The 18101-nt window shown below is 38.1% G+C and overlaps 2 protein-coding genes across 5 annotated transcripts in view; one reads left to right on the top strand and one right to left on the bottom strand.

Annotated features, from left to right (window-relative positions):
* Positions 1–4079, bottom strand: part of ttc13 (tetratricopeptide repeat domain 13) — a 30056-nt gene extending 25977 nt beyond the window's left edge. For 2 of the 4 annotated variants that reach the window (XM_085432354.1, XM_085432356.1), the window contains exons 1-2: positions 3755–4079; positions 1311–1405 (exon numbers count right to left, since the gene is read on the bottom strand). In XM_085432354.1, coding sequence (XP_085288480.1) covers positions 1311–1405; positions 3755–3923 — 264 coding nt within the window. In that variant the 5' untranslated portion in view covers positions 3924–4079. The remainder of the gene's footprint in view (positions 1–1310; positions 1406–3754) is intronic. The other 2 variants (XM_085432353.1, XM_085432355.1) reach the window with 1 other exon arrangement.
* A 1579-nt stretch (positions 4080–5658) lies between these two features.
* On the top strand, positions 5659–9526 carry arv1 (ARV1 fatty acid homeostasis modulator). Its single transcript, XM_085432352.1, has 5 exons — positions 5659–5808; positions 6200–6319; positions 7238–7391; positions 7924–8148; positions 8607–9526. The coding sequence occupies exons 1-5, from the start codon at positions 5713–5715 to the stop codon at positions 8729–8731; spliced, it is 720 nt and encodes a 239-aa protein (XP_085288478.1). The 5' UTR covers positions 5659–5712; the 3' UTR covers positions 8732–9526.
* The last annotated feature ends 8575 nt before the right edge of the window (positions 9527–18101 follow it).

Here is an 18101-nt window from a genome sequence, read left to right as displayed (position 1 = left end):
TCAAGGATATTTTTACGAGCGATTTTAAGAGCCCTGCTGAATATCTCAGGGTTACTCTGAAGAATTATCTACTGCTGAACAGAGAACAACTCAGCAACTTTTTATTTCAAATTCCAAATGCAGGCATAAAGATTTCAAAGTAGACCTGTAACTGGAAATTTAGCACATACAGGAATTTCAACCACAGACTCGATGTGCAAAGTAAACTACTGCATTAACAACAATGCTTCTTTTTTTCCATCTTGTACTTGCTATGTTAACCCAAACGGCAGCACTGCAGTGGAATTACTGTATCCAAATTGGACAGCATGGAAATGTTGCTGCGGCAGCATTTTACAAGGCAACTGACAAGGCATGCACTTGCCCCATTCCTTTTATTGGGGATCCTTATCAAATCTCACCTAACATAAAACTGTGGGACTGCACTACTCCCACCCCACGCCCTAAAAAAGAAATCTTGATCCTAAACATCTTGCAGCCTTCATCACAGATCCCTTAGATCAGGTTTTGTCTTCAGTTGCTTCTGCACCTAGCATGCCAACCTGCAATTTTGTGTGTGTGTGTCACAACGTCTTTAGCACAGACGTTGCGTCTATCAACTCACTAACCACTTTCACCAACCCCAAAAAGCTATCTATCTCGCAGCTTGTGGTGAAGAGCACCAACCATGAGCTGTGCCGTACTCTTCTGTGTGTGTTTTTTTTTCATGGATAGGAACTGCATTTTGTTTGTTTTTTGTTTTTGTTTTTTTTTTTTTTGGGGGGGGGGGGGGGGGATACATAGATCCAATATGATCACTACAATCAGTGAATGTCATTCTATTGCAAAATTCACCAGGTCATTAAATTTGGGCCTTTTTAAATGGTAAGTTGAAGCCCTGCAGTGTACATTTATTTTCACACACTGGAGCAGTGAAATAGAGGTGAATTATAGGGTGTCAGTATCACACTCCAACAGCACCTTAGGGTGTGGTTACATGTGTAAGCACCAAAAGCAACCACACCCATCACTGTGAGCTTAAGTATCTGATCACCAGTGAAACTTAAGATTTTTTATTTCTCGCTGAAGAGAAAATGTGTGTAAAACTAAAACATAACCAGAATGTCTTGCTTTGGAAAAAACATAAAAAAAACATTAGAACACAGATTTCAAAAGGTTTATAAACTGCTTACACACACCTGTGTTTTGTGGTTTAACCTTGACTATATATACTTGACTATATATAAAATATACTATTTTTTTTTTAACTCTAAAGGAAACCGTTACAGGCCATGGCTGCTCTAGATCTAGACTAGTGTTTGAAATCTCACCAAGATCTTCTCTGCATTAAGTGAGAACACAGACTCGCAGGGCGGGTTGCTTCCCTCCTCACAGTCTGGGTCTTCCAACTGTAAAATTGAAGACTCTGAAAAGACAAAGATTCAAAGTATTTATCACTGGAAACAAAACGGTTCATAATGGCAGGGTATTTCAGACCATTACGCTACTATGTCTTTTAAATTGTATTAAACATTGTAAAGTTTCAAAGAAAGAAAAGTATCTGAGAAGTTAAGCAGGCTTGACCTGACACACACTGAAATCCAAACTCATGAAGCCTGTTACAAAGTGCTCTCCAGGACATTTTCGGAGCCCCTCAGACCAAAAGGCAAAAGCTTTAAATCATGAGACGATGATCAATGATGTGCATGTGACAGTCTTTAAGTGCTGCAAATGTACAAAATGAATACTAACCACAACCATTTTTGTCCATCATATAAAAAGAGCATGCAGCATGGTTCCTTATAAACTTAGGGGTGTAAAGCCGCTGTGTTATTTTACTTTGTTTTGTACATTTTAGGTGTAATTTTCACAGTAACAGCAACCACCACATTGAGCCCTTCGGTGAGAAGAACTGAATCTTCTGATTGAATCAGAAGCAAGCAAAACACTGTGAAAAGTTAAGAAACAATGTCGTGGTTCATATTTCACAAATCATTAAGAATCTGTTTATTTCAACTTGTACAACTATATTATCTCTCATTATTTCTGTCCTAAATGCAGTGACACAGGGAAAACAAGAGGTGTCCGTAATAATTCCAACAAACTAAACGTGGGCAAAGAGTATGTTTGTTTGGTACACGCTACAACTACAAAAAGGCATTCTGACATTTTAGTGAATCTAACTTAAGAAACACACACACAAACTATGCAGGTAAAGAGTTTAGCATTTAAAGTTGTTTTTTAATGGTCTGTGTATAGGCTTTTTCTTGGATGTATGAAAACGTATGTAAGCATTGTTCAGCATATCAGTCTCCATTACCTTAATTTTCAGTTAAATATGGACACTAGATGAAGAAAAACAATATTTTTATGCTTGAGAAAACAAGACACATTTTTTAAAAGCACTAAACAATATTTTTGCTACAGTTCCGCTAAATTTCCTTCAGCAGTATAGCAGAGCTTCTTTGGTTTGGTTTGTAGGCAAGAAAATCCCCATCTCTACACGCCTGTATTCAGCTGTTGCGACTCTTAACTGGTATCAAACATAACATTTTCCCCCAGCAGCCAGCAGATCAGGCTCTTAGTGGTCCCTTGTATATTTTTAATGGGCCTTATATTCCATGTTAAGCACATTGAGTTAACATGTAATGTAACGTGCTACATTTTTCTATTATCAATTTGCACATGTTATCAGTAGATATAATTTTTTATTATCCTATATATAAAAATAATGAGTAACTGAAGCTTAGCGGAGTACATGCTGGGCTCATGTTTAGGACTCGCCCCTGCATATTGCAGGTGTTGCTGCTAGAGAGAGATGAGGTGGCTACTGCGAGCCTGCAGCAACATTTACAGGAAACCTGCCAAATTTAAAGGCTGCGTTAAAGTAAACAAGCATTTCATTTACATACAGACAGATTTTATCTTAGCTTCTTCTAAAGTCAGACGTGCCATCATGCAAAACAAACCAGTCAGGTGACGCATTGCTTTTCCTTACATTTAACTATCTAAACAGGCAATGAGATGAAAGGCTTGTATTGGTAAACTAAAGACTGTAGGGAAAAAAACAAAAAACAACTAAGAGTCGATTGAACACAAAACACTTTAATGACAAATCTAAGTAAATTTACGTCAGTTCCTTTTTATTTTGTTTTTAAGCAAGTGAAAGTAACACATTTACAGTTGGTTGTCTTTTTGTTCAGAATTCTAATTTTAATTAATATTTCAATGAACTAAAATGTCTTTTTCACACGTTGTATAGGTTTTTAACTCAGTTATAGTTACTGCAACAAGCTTTGGTCAGTCTAACTATAGAAGTGGGTGAGTTACTGACATGCCGAATGCAGCGAAAGGACATTGTAATTATAAAAAACTTTTCAGTTTTCCTCTTTAAATATTTATTTTACTGCTGCAGAAGACGACATTAAATTGCGCGTTCTTTGGCTGGAGTATGGTTTACTTCTCTTTGTTTAAGGTAAAACATACAGTTTGCTGACTGAAGTGAGCTTTTCGATAAGCACTTTTAAGTTTCTTTACAGTTATTTACACTTGAACTCCACTTCCTGTGTTTGAACTCTGTTTTCTTTCATATTTGGCGGAAAAAAAGACTATTTTTGAGGCAGGAAAGGCTACTCTTAATGATCCCTTCGAGCTGTCACCGCTTACTGTTATTGGCGTATTAACGTTAGCCTTTAAACGGTTGGGCTAGCCGGGTCCAAGTGACAGTTGTATCAGAGAGGACGTGGCAAAGTAACAGCGAAAAGGCAGACTTTACCGCAGTCAGCAGCGTAGTCCTCCCATTCAGACAGCGAGCTGCATCCCTGTTTGTGGAGGTCGTTGTTGAATAAAGTGAGAGTGGAGAAGAACTCGGTGGAGAAAATCGCCCGGCACAGGTACAAGAGTGAGAGAGCTACCACAACAACAGCCCGGCTGGCAGGGGCCATGTTGTGCTACATGTGTGACGCCACGGGGCGGAAGCTGCCGCAGTTCGACCCAAACGGGCACGCCCCCCTCACGCGCGAATCTGCGGGACGCGAACAAGAAGCCCGCAAAACGGAGGGAGCTATTAAACCACATTTCCCAACACCCTCCGCGGCTGTCAAACCGGTTCCGCGAGCGTCAAGCCAGAAATCACGGTTTTCCGTTGTGAGATTCAATATAAAAGTATAGGCAATTTTCTAGGATAATTTGTTCATCAAAAGGAGACTTATAAACTTATAAACTTATAAATGTTTAAGGTTAGACAACGCGAATTATTTTTTTTACATTTTTCTAAATTTGTTTTTTAAAATTTTAAATTATGTATGTACTCCACTTCTTGACCAGTTGACCTGCATGCCATGCCGTTGTAAAGGGTGGAATCCTGTCTTCCCAATCCAGTTTAGCTTGTATGAGGAATTTACACCCCATCAGACTCCCTTGTGGTCTAGTGTCACGTATATAGCTCTCAACTTCTACTATTTCAGACAGCAATGTCGCATGAAATGAAGACGTCAGTCTTTTCACATGATCCACAGCTTTATGCAATAACTGGTAATCGTATGACATTGTGATGGGCTGAATCTGTGGTTTGAGGTTAGTCGCAACTCGCAACAGTATGAGTATGCAGTCTGTCTTCATAAACCAATTCTGACATCGTAGGCAATAGTATAATGTTCTCTTCTGTCTCAAAGTGCAATGAAACAAATCAGAATAAAAGCTATTCATAGGGCAGCTGCACAGTAGTAGTGCATTTAAGTACTTAAATAGGGGTAGAGGGTTGGTAGAGCTAATTTTACATTTGGTCAGTTATGTTGAGAAAACAGCTTTTTCTTCTCCTGTCTAGTCCAAGCTGTGCCTTGCCTCTCTAAATCTTTCTCCAAAGTGCTTAGTCTGAGCTGTCCAGCTGATGTATTAATTTTTAGTCCTGTCCACATCCACATAAAATGCTTGATCAACATAAAATATTGAGAAAAGAGCTTAAATTCTTTGTATATTCTTTTAAAAGTATCTGCAGTGAATATACCCATATACATTCAACCTCTGGACAGAGTAAAATCATATTCTGTAAAACAGAAAACACAAAAACAAACATATATTGCATGCGTGAAAACAGGTTCACTCCAACACACACTGTCAGCTGCACTTTAACTTGGAAAAGCAGTGTCGTGTATAGGTTGGGGCACCAAATGAGTTGGATGCAAAGTGTTGAAGACAGCTAGAGTTCAGTTGATGCAATACTAACTTTTCATGTTTATCCAGCATTACTAAACAGGGGGAAATGTAATTATTTTTAAATCTAGAAAAGTTGTTTGAATCATAAACAATGGTCTTCTTTTAAGTTTGACAATCTTTGAAGGTTTTGAGCCTTTCCACTGTGATCTCAAACTGCAATGCTCATGTAAAGACAGCATACGGAGTAAATGTGAAAAAACATACATTGTTAAAACCACACTTATTTATCTCGAGACATCTTAATCAAATATATTTTACCAATCTATCAAATAATATTAATAGGTTTGTGTCCATTGATGCTTTTTTATTATCAGGTTTACTTGTTCACAATTCCTATTTTTCTTTCCTGTTTTTGCAAGGTCATTTAGCAGTATTCCAGTGGCGTTTGACACTCCTTCAGAACCTGGCAAAGACATACTTTTATTTTGAAGGAGTTCCACTGAAATATTGAGAATCATTATTATTACCGGTTTACTTCCGGGTACTAGCATGCTACTCGTAGCTGTGTAGAGATGAAAGATGGGAAAAGATGATTTTAGATGTATTGAATGTAACGAAAAAGCAGCGGAACTCCACAGGGATTACAGCAACGGGATCCTGAAGATAACAATATGTGTGCGTTGGAAAGTCACACCGTTTGTGCGATGAGGATGCTACCTACCAGATATCATACAGCTTCCTACCTTTTCCTGTTGCAACTAGACACATTTGTAGTGAAATAACTTGTCTGCTAAATGGTTTATGAGCGAAATGGTGACTGCTTTTTTCTTTTTGAGGTCTTGCTCTCAGGTGCACTGATCTCTGGCCTTTTTACTGAATAGCAAGTAAACAAGCAAACTTTGGACTTCATGTCTTAGATGTTAATTACAGCGATCACCATCACGCCTTAGTTGGAGCCAGCTTCTAAACATGGACTGCGTGCTTCTTAAAGTAGATCTGGGAGGTGATATAAAGAGAGACATTATAGCAGGGCTTTGACATAAACTCTGCGTGTGTGTTTCTCCAGGAGTCCTGCCAGAAGCCAGTGGACAAGTACATTGAATATGACCCAGTCATCATCCTCATCGATGCCATTTTGTGCAAGACACAGGCTTTCAGGCACATTTTGTTCAACACAAGACTAAATGTAAGCAAATTATGGGTCATTCCATCGCAAAACAATATGGACATTCTGGTTGACCATCTTTAATCTGCATATTAACTTTATGATCTAAAGTTTGGGAAACTTTAGCTTCATATATAAAATATTATTCAGTGGCCTCTCTTACCACAAACAAACAGATTACAGACACATTAAAATGTCTCAATGTTGGTTAATAATTGAAAAAAAATCAAGCATTTTCATTTTACAGGTAAAAAAAAAACCCTTCACATTGCAAAAAACAAGTAGTGACAATTTCTTTATGGTATATAATTTAATTTCACAATACCTCAGATTTTTCATTGTCAAGACCTGCTGTATCTACCATTTCAAGACTTAGAAGAGTCTAATAAATTATCACTTGCTGTCTTTTGTAGTTTGAAGTTTTTTTATTAGTGTTTGTTCAAATGTGGAACTTTAATGGAAGGCTTCCGTTTTATTTATTTTTTGTTTGTTTTCACATTTTAACTAGTTAATAGTCTGGCTTTTTAGGTATTTGTCCTAAATTACAGATCCTGATTCATTTTGATGGTAAGAGAGACCAGTGACTTGTATCTTTAATAGTCTAATGGATATACATGTTCAAGTATTGCCTTAGATTACAAGGTGGGGGAAAAGGCTTAAAAGTAGGTGAACGGGCCTGTAAAAAAGGAACTGCACATACACACACACATACACATTTAAAAACAATTCTAGGCAAATCAAGAGATGGTTGAGCAAAAAAAAATTCTTAAAATGTGATAGTTTCAGATGAAATGACACCTTTATCTTTATTGCACGAGTGATAACTTTAAAGATTTGTGCTTTGTGTGTCCTGGCTTACACGTATTCGTTTGTGCAGGTGCTATCATGACTTCTGACCAGCATGCACGTGTTTCTACATGTTAATCTTTACCTCTGCAGATCCACTGGAAGCTGTGTGTGTTTTCCCTGCTGTGTGAAGCCTACCTCAGGTGGTCCATGCTCCATGGCTCCGAGCAGAGCAGTGACCCTGCTGATATAATCAGATACACAAAGGAATGGGAATTCTACGGCATGTTTGGATTGGCTGCTCTTGGTAAGATGATAAGACACAGTTTCTATCAGTGTGTTATCACAGAGCAAAGGAAACATCAATGAAATAGGAGCACGTGAGGGTTAACGGTGTCTGGAAGTTGAGTAAAGTATTAAATTATTACTTAAATAATAATAGTCGTCATAATGTCACAGAGCCCGATATGACATCTTTAGATTGCCTATTATTTTCCAAAACTGCAAAGAGAATTATTCTTTGACTTTTATAAGCTTATAAGCACTTAATGTTATATGGAAAACTTCCAGATATGAGGATACACATCTATGATTACAACCAAAAGCTGTGTGAAATTCATCACTGACACCAACTTAGTGTCATCAGCATTAATTCATATAAAATTATATTATTTACTGGAAAATATTTTTGTGTCACATGGGTAACCTACTTGTCCCAATTGATTGTGGCTGACCTGAGTACCCAGGTTCCATCTTCTCATACTGACTCCTGTTTCATGTATCTTCAGTATATAAGCTACATGATCTGGCTTATATATGTGTCTCTGTTGGACCTTCAGAGCTGTCAGCGTTCTGTGGCGGAGTGCTGTGTTTCCTTTGGGTGGTGGTCTGCTGCCTGCAGGGTGAGACCATGGAGATCTGCCTGCTCCTCAGAGCCCTGCTGTTATCGTGCTACGGCAAAGTCCTCCTCATCCCCGCTGTCATCTGGGAGCACGATTACTCCCCGCTCTGCCTGGGCCTCATCAAACTATTTGTGCTCACCTCAAATTCACAGGCGATCAGAGGTAAGAGATCCACTGCTGATCAAATAGCTTTGCTTCTGCCCTCTTTGCTTCTGCATCAGCAGTTGGCAGCTTACTCCCTGCTGCTGTGATCCTGACTTCAGAGGACCCAGCACTTGAAGATAAACGTATTATATAACACAAAGGTTTAGGTCCATGTTTCTGGTTTTCATGTCATTATTTCTTCAGCATCTGTGGAAACAAAAATCTGCGTGTTTGGCGGCGAGCCTCTGAGCAGTGAACAAAGTATCGAATTCACCTTTCTTACTGCTTAATTTCGCATCACGTCCAGCTTGTGTGGCCGTTTTTCCTTTCTTTACATAACAGGTGCCTTCTCAGCTTCTCACCATTTAAGTTCACACTATTTTGGTTTGCACATTCTCTGTGTTACTCCAGATTACTCCAATAACACAGCAAGCATGTAAAAAGGGTGTGCATTAATAATTTGATCTCCTCTCCAGTGATCCTGAACAGCAGGAGACGTCTGTCGCTGATGGCTGTTTGTGTTGGCCTGCTGTCGGAGACCTGCGTGGCTCAGGCTTGTAAGAAGCTTTCGTGGAGCATCCAGGACATGTTGACATTTTAATGAGATGGAAGTGTCACCTGTCTCAGGGAGGAATGAGTGACCAACATCATGGACTTTCTACACATGGGATTTAAGAGGGGAAATGTTCAAAGCTGAATTCTTCAAGTTCCTTTCAACTGTTTTGCTTTTGCTGGCTAGTAATGCCAGCCATGTGTTTTGTGTTTATTTAAAGGTATGAAACACATCTCCTCCTGTGTGCTAGAAACCTGACTGACACTGCATGTCAAAAAAAGGCCAGATCCGTGTTGAGTTTATGTGATACAACATGACAGACTGAGAATTTGTGCTCTCCGTAGAGGCAAAGAGACATTTTCATACAGGAGAAATGTTTTCATTTGGTTTTAATATGGATAACCTGGGGTACGTTGTGCAAAAAAAGTCACAGAGGGAGATGAATGTCACTCAGACATCTCCTGATCCAAGCTCCTGTTAAACATGCTCCAGTTCCTGAGCCACTCTTGAGGAATGACACAAACACAGACCCCGAGGTTGTAATTTGACAACAGCTACTTCTCAGTTTGGGCACGCAGCAGTCCTCACATTCCTGAGCTAATTGGTGAACTGTTTGCCAAAATTAACCTAAACACACATATGGGAGTGTACAGGAACAGGGTGACTTTGCAGGTATTTATTGCAGCGTTGCTGATGAGAGAACTGCTCATGTAGTTCCAACCAAGATCCAGTATTTTGTTTTGATGACATTATTGGGATTTTTGTCATAATTGACTAGTATAGCAAAGATTTTTAATGGTGTTTTTTAAATAACAATATTGAAAATGTCTTTCATGTGTTCAGAGCCTGAGTGATCTGATCAACACTCCAATGTCCCCAAGTAATCATTTAGAAACAATACTAGAAGCGAATCTTACACTTTTGTGAGGACAGAGCCGGTGAAATTGCATTTTAAAATATGTGTCATTAAATTTAAATGCACGATGTTTGAATCATGTGGCTTCAACGCACAGAATGTGAAATCCTCAGAGATCAAGCTGCAGGAGATCGCTGCTATCACACGTGTGATGTGAAATGATGATAAAAACATGTCGACCAGCTGCAGTTGGAACGCTCCACAAAACCTCCGCCTACTGTCGCTGGAATGTGTCTGGAAATAAACACAGACACATTCCAGACACATTCTGTGTGTTCTGTTGTTAAATCAATAAAACAAACTCTGAAATGAGACGGAGCACCTGTGAACTGAGTGGACTTTATTCACCACACTTGCCTACAGTGCGTAAACATGGATCTGAACCTGGGAAAAGCAATCGGGCATTCTTTAGAGATACATCTGTGAGTGTGAGATGAATGATGCCGCCTTATCAAAGTCACAGATAATGTGACAGATATTCAATGATGTAAGGTCTAAAGATACAATTACCACAAACAAATAGAATCAGTTTAGTAGCTGCAAAATAGCTTTTCTCTCCTTTTTGTTTTAGTGCTGTTTGTGTTACTTTACTGAAAGCAGAAGAGGAGACACAATAGAGTCTGAACTCTTAGCTGTATCATAGACTGTAGATAGAAGATGGATATAGCCACAGGGTTTTTGGACTGTGCATTTTAAACTTTAACATTTTGGATACTAGTAAAAAAAATTCGAGTTTCATTCACAGTGGATGGGATGTTTGCCACAGCAAGCCATAAAACTTATTCTTCCACTTAAAAAATTCAGCAGCTTTTTGTAACTTGAACTTTTATTGTTTGTCAGTATTAAGGCACAAACCCCTGTGCTGACCTCACAAGGGGAATTGTTTCTTCTTTTTGTCTTAAAATTCAGTTCAGCGCCTATAAATTAATAATTGTTCATTTCCAGCTATTTCAAAGTACTGAGGACGTATTTTCTCTCTTTGCCTCTCAAACAGTTATTTAGTTCTTGCGCAAAATTCACATGATGAATGCAGAGATTTAAAATGCGTAATTATTCTGGGTTTAAATGCACTGGCCAGGTGGAGTCGTTCTGTGGGCGGTTTGATGTTCTTTCACCGTCTGCGTGGGTACCCTGGCTTTCCCTCACAGTCCACAGACATGCAGTTAGTGGGGTTAGGTTAGCTGATGACTCTAAATTAGGTGTGAATGGTGGTCTGTCACTGTGACACAGTGGCGACCCTTCCATGGTTTATCCAACCTTTCGCCAAATGCAACAATCTCCAGCTCAACCGCAACATTAAACCCTTTAACATTTGTCAGGCAGACAGCGTATGCTTCTGTAATAAATCATGTGGAATAAACTTGCAGAGCGAGTTTGCAAAACTGTGCATAGGAAACATCATGCAGATACTTTGTTTTTGTACTACATGTTCTCTAGAGTGTTTGTCATATTGGGGTATAAAAAGACAAAATAATTGCAAATAAAACCATTACACAAAAGACATCCTATTCTATATATGCTGTATTTCACCCAGAGCTTAATGAGATATTTCACTGTTTGTATACGTGTTGCTTCTGCTTGTTGTTACAAGCCTCTGAATAGTTGGAAAGACAGCACACTGATGTGGAATGTTTTAAGTGTCCTCACCAAGGGTGGATCTGTGTTTTATGAATGCTGCACCCTATGCACTACGTCTGCCATGTAAGACATTCACAATGTGTCGCCTGTCAGCCAGATGAACTTAAACACCCTGTAGTCTATACGTTATTTGCATAAAAACAGAAGCTCGGGCCTGCTTCTGCTTTTACCTCATGACCAAGTTTTGATCTCAAATTCTAATCCTTAAAGTCACAAAAGACACAACACTGTTCATGTTGTTAAAATGCCACATCCACCTGTTCTGTCTTTAGATTTAAGTTCAATAAGAAGACAAAATCCTAAATAAACACAAACACACCTTTGTCACTGACCTTTGGACAAAATCTTTGTGAACAAACCACTGACTGTGTGATGGTGGAAAGTGCTGGTCTCTTACTGTGGTGTGCAGTGCTTTAATCTGAGTTTTACTAATCAGATTACTGTAACAGTAGTAAGCCTGAAGTCATTTTACCTGCCAGGTACAATATGGAGAAGTAAAACTAATTCTGCACTGAAAGGTATAAACTGAGGCTAAAGCGGATTCCTCCATCCATAAATGAAAAAGGTGGCACATTTAATATCTAAGCTGATCAGTTGGAAACCTCCTTATGTTAGATTATTGTTTTAGGAGAACTTTGTGCTTCTTTAAATGTGATTTTTGTTGTGGTTTTTTTTGCACAAATGAAACAAAATAGAAGTGAAAGAAAATGCCGTTCAAGGAGTTAGTCAATCTCCATCGATTTCCATGTTAATTTGCCTGAAATCACGTTTAGAGCCTGGTACAAAATAACATTTATAAGAAATGAATGGTGCATGATTTTTTTCACATCAATTTCTAGTCTACATCAAAATATTAAATATTATATAATATAATATAGGCAAATAATATATGCAATCCTCCAGACTAAAGAGTAGAGGGACCATCTGGTTTATTATTAACACTCTGCCTCTGTCTTTGATGCTATAGTGGTGCATCAGTGCCTATGGAATTACTAGCTTGCACATCTGGAAAAGCACCATCAACCCTGACATGTGTATATCAAGTTTTAGAGTACAATATATTACAATTGTGATGATGTTTTTTTTAAGGGAATGCTATGCATAAGTAGCAAGACAATGCTAATCCACATACTACACGTATTACAACAGCATGGCTGTAGAAGAGTCTGTGTGCTGAATTTTAGCCTAGATCTTTCACCAACTGATAACATTTGGCATATCAGAAAATGAAAAATAAGACCAAGAGGAGTGCTGAGCAGTGAGAATCCTCCATCAGACTAGTCCTAAGAATAGGACAATATTCATCTCCTAAAAAATCCAACAGCTGGTCTTCTCAGTTCCCAAATGTTTACAGACTTTTCAAAAGAAGGGGCTACACAGTGGTAAGCATGGCCCCCGGCCCAACTTTTTGCAGACACGTTGCTAACATCATATTCAAAATGAACTATTGTTCTTAAAATGATACATTTTCTCAGTTTAAACATTTGATATGTTTTCTATGGGATTTATAAATCCTTACGTTCTGTTTTTTTACATTACTCACAGGCTCCTGACTTTTATTGAATTGAGGTTGTGTGTCGTTTGTGTTAGCTGCTATAGTGCCTGTCACCATTGCTATTTTAGCTAACTGTGTTAGCATATTTGTTACATTGTTAGTACTCAACACAAAGAGCTGAGACAGATATTTGTGTCATTAGTTTGAGTGTATTTCTCCATGAGACAGAGTTTGGGGCTGAAAGACACTGAAGCTCTCTTCCAGAGGAAAATATGCCAAATTCCACGGCAATCTGTCGAATCACTGCAGATCACAAAGTTAGCCTCACAGTGGAAATCACCAAAGCCAGGATAGGATCTAGCTTGGAATGTTTGCATGAAATTGTAATTCAGATTCAGTGCATCCAAGAGACAAGAGCTGAAACTCAGGAGAAATCCTGATGTCAGTGGGGAGCAGAACAGTTGGATGAGGTCCACTATGCATATTCAAATGAGGAAATACAACATTACCAGGAAATAGGCTGTGACCTGCAGTCATTTGCTTTTTATTCAAAAAGACAGAGCAAGGCCAGAAACACAAACAAGTGTGGTATGCACTGGCCTCACTGGGATCAGTGGACTGAAAAGAGCAACACAAAGGAAAGGAGGAGTGCACAGGAGCACAGTATAACAAAAACAAACTCTGTGGGCGTCAGTTACGCAAAGAAAAACACATATTACAACACAGAATTACAGAATTAGAAGCAAAAAATACCAACTGGCAACTTTAACTCAAAAACATCACCACTAGTTTGCAATATTCACTATAAACACAGCTTTCACGATGTTTGTTGGCCTTGTGTCGATCCCACTGATGTGGCAATCTGCCTCATCCCTCCCTGTAGAGAGAGTGATGCGCACCTTGGATTTGCTCTCTCAATCAGGATTATGTTAATCTGCTGTAATCTCCTAACAGACGCTCACACAGCCTGCACAAGACCAGAGCACAGAGAGACAACATGAGCTTCGAACGATACAGACTGAGGCCGGTATATGCAGAGCATGCTCACAGAGAAAATACACCAGAAAAACAGGACATCAAATAGCACTGTAAAAATAATGAAATGACTCACTAAACTTTCATCATTACTTAATTAACATAAGTGTGCAACTACACCATTTACCTGTGGGAGCTGCTACAATGACAACAAAATATGATCATGCAATGGTGGAAGTAAACTGTTTCCCCCCCCCCTAAATTCATTACTAAAGTAAATGTGGCAGTCCTCAAATGCCTGGCATTATATGAGCAGGCCCTCACGCCACACAATAGCTCCGACCTATCACAGTTGAGAGACAGGACCTTTTGAGGTGTCTGACAAGAGGAGGCTGGTAACAGATTCAAGGGGATATGGCATGGAGCCTCTGGATCATGTCTGTTCCAGCACAGTCTGCTATTCAGGTCACCTGCATGCAATTGTATTGTTTTGGCCCATTGGTTTATATGGATCGATGTATTTAAAGCCCAAAATGTTACAGTTGTTGTTTTTTTTACCTTTACATTGGGTGGTTAAATAAATAAATAATATCAGAAATGCTGTTCTGTTAGAACTGTGGTCACATTCATGTGTTATGTCTGTTTTTCCAATAAATGGAATTGTTGAGCTTTTCTGCCTTTTATTGGAATCTGTATAAAGGAAATTTATACCATGTAGGAATTTCCAGCAATTGTAGTCAAAGATATGCGCACGAAGGCCATGGACACGAAAGGATAAGTGCCAAACAATCTAAACCTCTCACAAAGATTTGCTAAATGACAAATGCTTTGTAGACCTGAGATTAGATCTGGCAAAATTAATTATAAGACACTTTAAACACAGCATAGTACAAGAAAGAGACAATAAAATGTACTTTTAATAAAATCAAGAAATTCAAAGGTTAAACCATCACCAGCATGTATCAGTAATAAACTGCACTTTCAGTTTGGATAGAATGAATAATACTGTAACTCACTGTATGAAATAACTTGTACTAATGTTAAAATATGATTTCTATTGTACGGGATTATCATTCCTTAATGCACTCAGATGTAAATCATTTTGCTTGTAATGCTGGGTGACTGAGTAAAATGTACTTCACTGCTTAGTTTAGGACAGTGTTGAGAAAAGTAAAGTATTTCTTTTTGTAGAATAAAAATGGAAAACATCGAGGCAAATATAAGAGTCCTCAAACGATCACTTGTTGGTCAAATGCACTGTTTAATTAGTTTATCACTTATTAGTAGCTCCTTTAAATGTCCCCAAGAACATACAAGAACGATCTGGGGGAAAAAATCCTTTTAATAGAGCCTGCTGACAAATATCTTTTACATAAATTATGAAAAGATTTGGCCCCAGTACAGACACCTGGGGGACACCTGGCAAATTTAAAGAAAATGTGCAAAGTACAAAAGTGGTTTGACAGCACAAAAAAAAAAGTAAAGTAAGTAAAAGTAAAATTCTGATATTTGTGAATTGTAAAAGGAATACACCATTCTTGATTCATAAAACATGGGATGGACACTGAAGAGTTCGTGAAAATAAGTTTCTTGATGTGATAACAGGCGAAGTCAGAAATCTCAGATAGAACATATACATAGTGAGGTTTTGAGAAGCGTTTCAAAACTGCATAAAATAAAACACAGAAATCCAGAAATCACTACTCTACTACAATCTCTACTGCTCACTGGTTACACCATATTCAGATGACTGTTTAGAGGTTTGGAGCAATATTTATAAATACTACTAGCATAATTATTTATATTGCAAAAAAGGACCAGAAGGATAATCCATAATAATGGTTACAAAATATCATGGATCATCTATAACACTATACCCTTAAAATCCAAAACAATAAAATTCACCAGTGTGGTTCATTTTCACACTGTACAAATTCTGTATAAAACAATAAACTATACTTCCTACTTACTTAGTTCCTCACAATATCCAAAACATTTTTTTACAGGGATGGTGGATAATATCTCTGTGTTCGTATGTAATAGAAAGTTTTTGATCTCTCTATGTGGAGTGAAGCTGCGAAACAGACTGAGTGATGAATGGAAGCATGACAATTTTTTGAAGTAATGGGGGGAAAAGGCTTTGACCTGTTACTTTTTATTTTTGATAGGTGTGTACATCTGCATATATCTGTAAATACATATATCTGGGTTTATAAAATCAAATAAATGCAGGATACAAACAGGAAGTAAAGTGATTACCGAGTGCAGAATAGGGTAGGATTAAATAAGCATATGCTTGTTTTTACTCCTTTGTGAACACATCAAGTAATTCACTTTGATCATTATTTTCTTGGTGCTTTAATTGTATTATTCTAACATGTTTGAAATAATGTCTTAAAATCTAGAGTCCACTTTTTAAAAAGTAGCCATCAGATTTGTCAGATCGTGTAATTTTTAGATAAACACCACACAGGGCAAATACACAGCAACTGTGATAACAGGTAACGGGGAAAAAATGGTGCACATGCTGCATGAAACCGAGATATTGTTGCATGACCCATTTCTTAAGCCTCTCAGGGAGGTTGGTGAGAATTTACATAGAGACTCTGAGTATGAAAATATAAACAGTGTTATCATCATCAGTAATTCATCCCAACCTCCCAGCAGGAGAAGCTGCTACATCAAAGCCACCACATCCTGCTGCAGTAATGATCAATTACACTGGAACTGCACAGGCATGGCAGCTACTCTAGACCAAAATGCAGATTGGCGCATTTAAATGCAGGTCAGAGTGAGATGCATTGAGAACAAGAAATAAGTAGGGCAGCAGGGAGATGGCAAGGAAGCACAGTTTGGTGTGAAAGAGCTGTTTCTCCTGGAGTATTAGTTGGATTTTTTTTTTTTTTTAAGATTTTGGGTGTAAACAGTGCAAATGTAAAGGTTTTATTTTTTTAGCCTGTTTGTGGCATACCTACATGATTAGTAGTTAGTTTGCCAGGTTGCCAGTAACAGTGATCGAAAGTGAAACGTCTCAACAACTTCAAAACAGATTGAGATAATAATTAAAGACCAAGCAACTTACTTATCCAGTCGTGCCACAAGTGGATTAAAGTTTTTAGGTTAGAGCAGTATTTGGAACACATGTTCGAGGTTACCACAGGATGTTTCCTAGCCTAGGATGACCACCAAGCTTGAAATGAATTGCTCTCCAGAAAATCTCCTGGTGCAGGCTGTATCTGTGCACACATTAGCACATTAAATGTTTCACCAGCACAATTTAGGTTTTGAAGCAAAAACAAATATATAAAAATAACAAAAGTATCACTACAAAATTAAATACATACTCTAAATTTTATTGTAAACACAACCTCAACAACTTTACCTGTACTGTGTGCTTAGGGCTTTATGCTGAGTGATAGTGTATTAAAATACTATGCTAGATAAGAGAGATTTAGCATTGCTGTTGTCAGCATGCTGACATTTGCATTTTACTCAAAGCATCTGCAGCCCCACAGAGCTGCTGGCTACTCTGCTCAAACCAGAATGATCACATTACAGGTGTCTGCCAGCCAGTCTGTCCAAATGAAATGTATAATGTGAAGGTTGGTGCTACCAATTCAGTGAACTATACCAATTATGAAATATGGTCACAATCCTCCTTCTGTTCCTGAGGTATGTGTTTGACCAATGGTCATAAATCTCATTAGAACATTAAATTTTACATACATGAAAGTAAGTAAGTAGATTAAGAAGGTGAAATATCCGAACCTTTACTTCCAAAATCATTTGTTCCAAATGTACTGAAATTCTCTCTAGTTGCACTCGGGAGTGAGGTCATAGTAAAATTTGATGACCAAAATCTAATCAGTTCAGCCCCAAGTCCAAATTAACTTTTGGGCTGGATGTTAAAAAAATATACATAAATCCCTCTAGGTGGGCCTGGGAAATAACTTAAAAATGAGAGAGATTTGACCTTTGATGAACCTGACCTGTTGATTTTTGCGTCCAAGTGAACGTTTATTCCAGATGTAATGAAATGCTCTCCAGATGTTTTTCAGTTATAAGATGAAAATAGAGATCGATAGAAAACACAACCAAGAGCATAATATCTACAGCCACTTGTGTCATGGAACTAAGGACGTGGTTCCTATAAGCTCACTTTCACAATCCTTATGAATGCTTTATCTCAGAAACACCTGGAGAGGATGTCATTGGATCTGGTACAATCATTAATATACCCATAGATCTCATATCTCCCCAAAGTATCAAATTAAATTCTACTAAAACATAACTGTGCTTTAATTGTTGATCTGCTATTCATGTCAGTTTAATTTAGAAGTCTGAAGGCACGATCAATATTTCCCTCATAAAAAAAACATCACTCTAAAAACCTG

Source organism: Copadichromis virginalis, linkage group LG15 (genome assembly GCF_057382275.1).
Source record: "Copadichromis virginalis isolate Kocher_CV1m ecotype Utaka linkage group LG15, C_Virginalis_male_GT1.1, whole genome shotgun sequence".
NCBI lineage: Eukaryota > Metazoa > Chordata > Actinopteri > Cichliformes > Cichlidae > Copadichromis > Copadichromis virginalis.
Note: the sequence above shows the minus strand (reverse complement) of the source record. Positions and strands in the feature narration are given on the sequence as shown.

What these genes read in the sequence shown, in the direction of transcription:
- arv1 (XM_085432352.1), top strand. Translation starts at nt 5,713, where the DNA reads ATGGGAAAAGATGATTTTAGATGTATTGAATGTAACGAAAAAGCAGCG. An exon ending in TGTTCAACACAAGACTAAAT is followed by an intron (nt 6,320 to 7,237) that starts GTAAGCAAATTA and finishes TTACCTCTGCAG; the next exon opens with ATCCACTGGAAGCTGTGTGT. An exon ending in AAATTCACAGGCGATCAGAG is followed by an intron (nt 8,149 to 8,606) that starts GTAAGAGATCCA and finishes TCTCCTCTCCAG; the next exon opens with TGATCCTGAACAGCAGGAGA.